General features: G+C 61.9%; 1 protein-coding gene across 1 annotated transcript; it reads left to right on the top strand.

The window, feature by feature from the left end:
- Window positions 1-85: 85 nt before the first annotated feature.
- Window positions 86-556, top strand: MRPL43 (mitochondrial ribosomal protein L43; the record flags this gene model as incomplete). Its single annotated transcript, XM_009083319.1, has 2 exons — window positions 86-192; window positions 323-556. Coding segments are annotated over 2 exons (341 nt in total), but the record flags the coding sequence as incomplete, so codon positions are not given.
- Window positions 557-1,986: the final 1,430 nt, after the last annotated feature.

The following is a 1,986-nucleotide window of genomic DNA, read 5'->3' as shown; positions in this document are numbered from 1 at the left end:
CCTCCCGTGGCTTTCGCGCTGGGCCGGGCGCTACGGCGACCCCCGGACCTGCCCCGGCTGGGCTGACGGTCCCTCCTGGCCCCAGGGAGTTCGTGGAGGAGGTGGCACAGGACTTCGCCCGGCAGCACCCCGATGTCGTCCTCTATGTCAGCCGCCACTCGGGCCTGGCCCCAGTGCTGCGGGCAGAGTACTGTGAGTGCTGGGAGGTTTGGGGGGCAGGGTGGGCATGGGGCTCTCTCTGCCCAGCACAGACAGTGCCTGGGCAGCTGCCCTGTGGGGTGCTGCAGGGGGATCCCACCCTGACCCCCTTGCTCTGCTGCAGTGAATGGGACGGTACGGGAGGAGCTGATCGCCAGCAAGACGAGCCAGGAGATTGCACAGCTGGCCACCAAGCTGGCCAACCAGTCCGGCCTGGACATCGTTCGTATCCGCAAGCCTTTCCACACCGACAATCCCAGCATCCAGGGCCAGTGGCACCCTCTCACCAACAAACCCTCCGTCCTCACTGTCCAGGGCCCGCGCCTGCAGCCCCAATATAGCCTCCACCGCCATCCCCGTGTCTCTGCATCCATCCCTCCTGCCCGCAGAGAGACACCACGCCATGTCCAAACAGAGCCGTTTTTATTGCGGGGGGAATGTGGAGCTGTGCACACAGGGTGCCAGACACAGGGGATGATGCCCTTCCTTGGAGGAAGTGGGAGTAGTGGTCCTTGGGAATGGCTCATGCTCCCTTCTTGCAGGGAAAACAAGGGTGGGGATGGATGGGAGAGCCCAGGTGTGCAACTCTTGCCTTTTCCCACTAAGTCTCACTCTTCTGGGGCAGCAGGCCTGGGCTCCAGCCCATAAGGGACCCTGGGGCTGCCACCTCCCACCTATCTCCCCTGCAGGGCTGAGCTCCAGTCAATGTCCTGATTATGGATGTGTCAGAAAGGAACACAAGGAAGGACATACCCCAGCAAGTCTGTCCCTCCCCAGCTTCTCCAGTGCCACCACCCTGTCCCTGGGGCATGAGATGCTTTTGTCAGCCCAGTCTCTCAGGTTCCCCCAGAAGGTGGCAGAAGCCAAAATAGTTGGGGGATTTAGGAACCATGGCTGCCCCTGGAAAGTGCCATGAAGAGGAAGAGGGTCCAGAGGGAGGCAGGCCCTTGTCCAGGGCTTTTCTTCCTCACTGTGTGAGGACACTTCCCCACCCACATGTTCCACAGGTGATGTGGCTGTGCCTGAACCCCGGTTCTCCAACAGCACCGCACAGGAGGGCAGAAACACATGCTCAGGGCTATGAGGGCACTGCAGACATCAGGGGCATGCAGGTGCTGCGCTGGTCCTTAGTCACACCGTAGAGCATGGTGGTGGCTGCCAGTCCTGCTGCCAGTCCATCGTAGTGCCTGCTGCTGCATCCTGCTCTTTCCTTGCAGTGCCCTGGAGAGAGGGGGCAGAGCCCTGTCAGGGTCAGAGGCCCCAGAGGTGCCACCTCCCCAGGGCACCCAGCCCTGTATTTCACCTGTGGTCGCCTTGCAGTGGGCACATGGCTCTCCACAAGCTGCTCCAGGGCATTCAGGACACCAGCTCCTCACCCTGTCTTCATCCCTCGCCAAACCATCCTCTCCCAGAGAGAAAACCTTGGGGGGCAGATGTGGGAGAGAGGGCAGGGGCTGGCAGCCACTAAGGCCACCACCCCCACACACACACAATGTGAGATGTGTCCATGGCCCTTCTCCTGCCTGTGAGCAGGCAGCTGGGGAAACCCCCAGCCCTGCACCAGGACGGGATCCCACACCCTGCAAGAGGCACAGGCACAGTGTCAGTCCCCAGCCCGTGTCTGCCCCTCACCCACCTCTCAGCAGCTGTCCATCTCCCATGTGCCAAGGGATGCCCCGTGGGGCTGGCTGAGTCCATGCATCCACAACAGCGTCTCTCTTAACGCCTGAATAGACAGACAGAAACTCTCCCTTCCCCCAGTGTCCACCTTCAGCCAGGTGCCAGCTC

The sequence above is a fragment of the Acanthisitta chloris genome, unplaced genomic scaffold (genome assembly GCF_000695815.1).
Source record: "Acanthisitta chloris isolate BGI_N310 unplaced genomic scaffold, ASM69581v1 C16753205, whole genome shotgun sequence".
Taxonomy (NCBI): domain Eukaryota; kingdom Metazoa; phylum Chordata; class Aves; order Passeriformes; family Acanthisittidae; genus Acanthisitta; species Acanthisitta chloris.
This window is presented reverse-complemented; position numbering and strand designations above follow the sequence as displayed.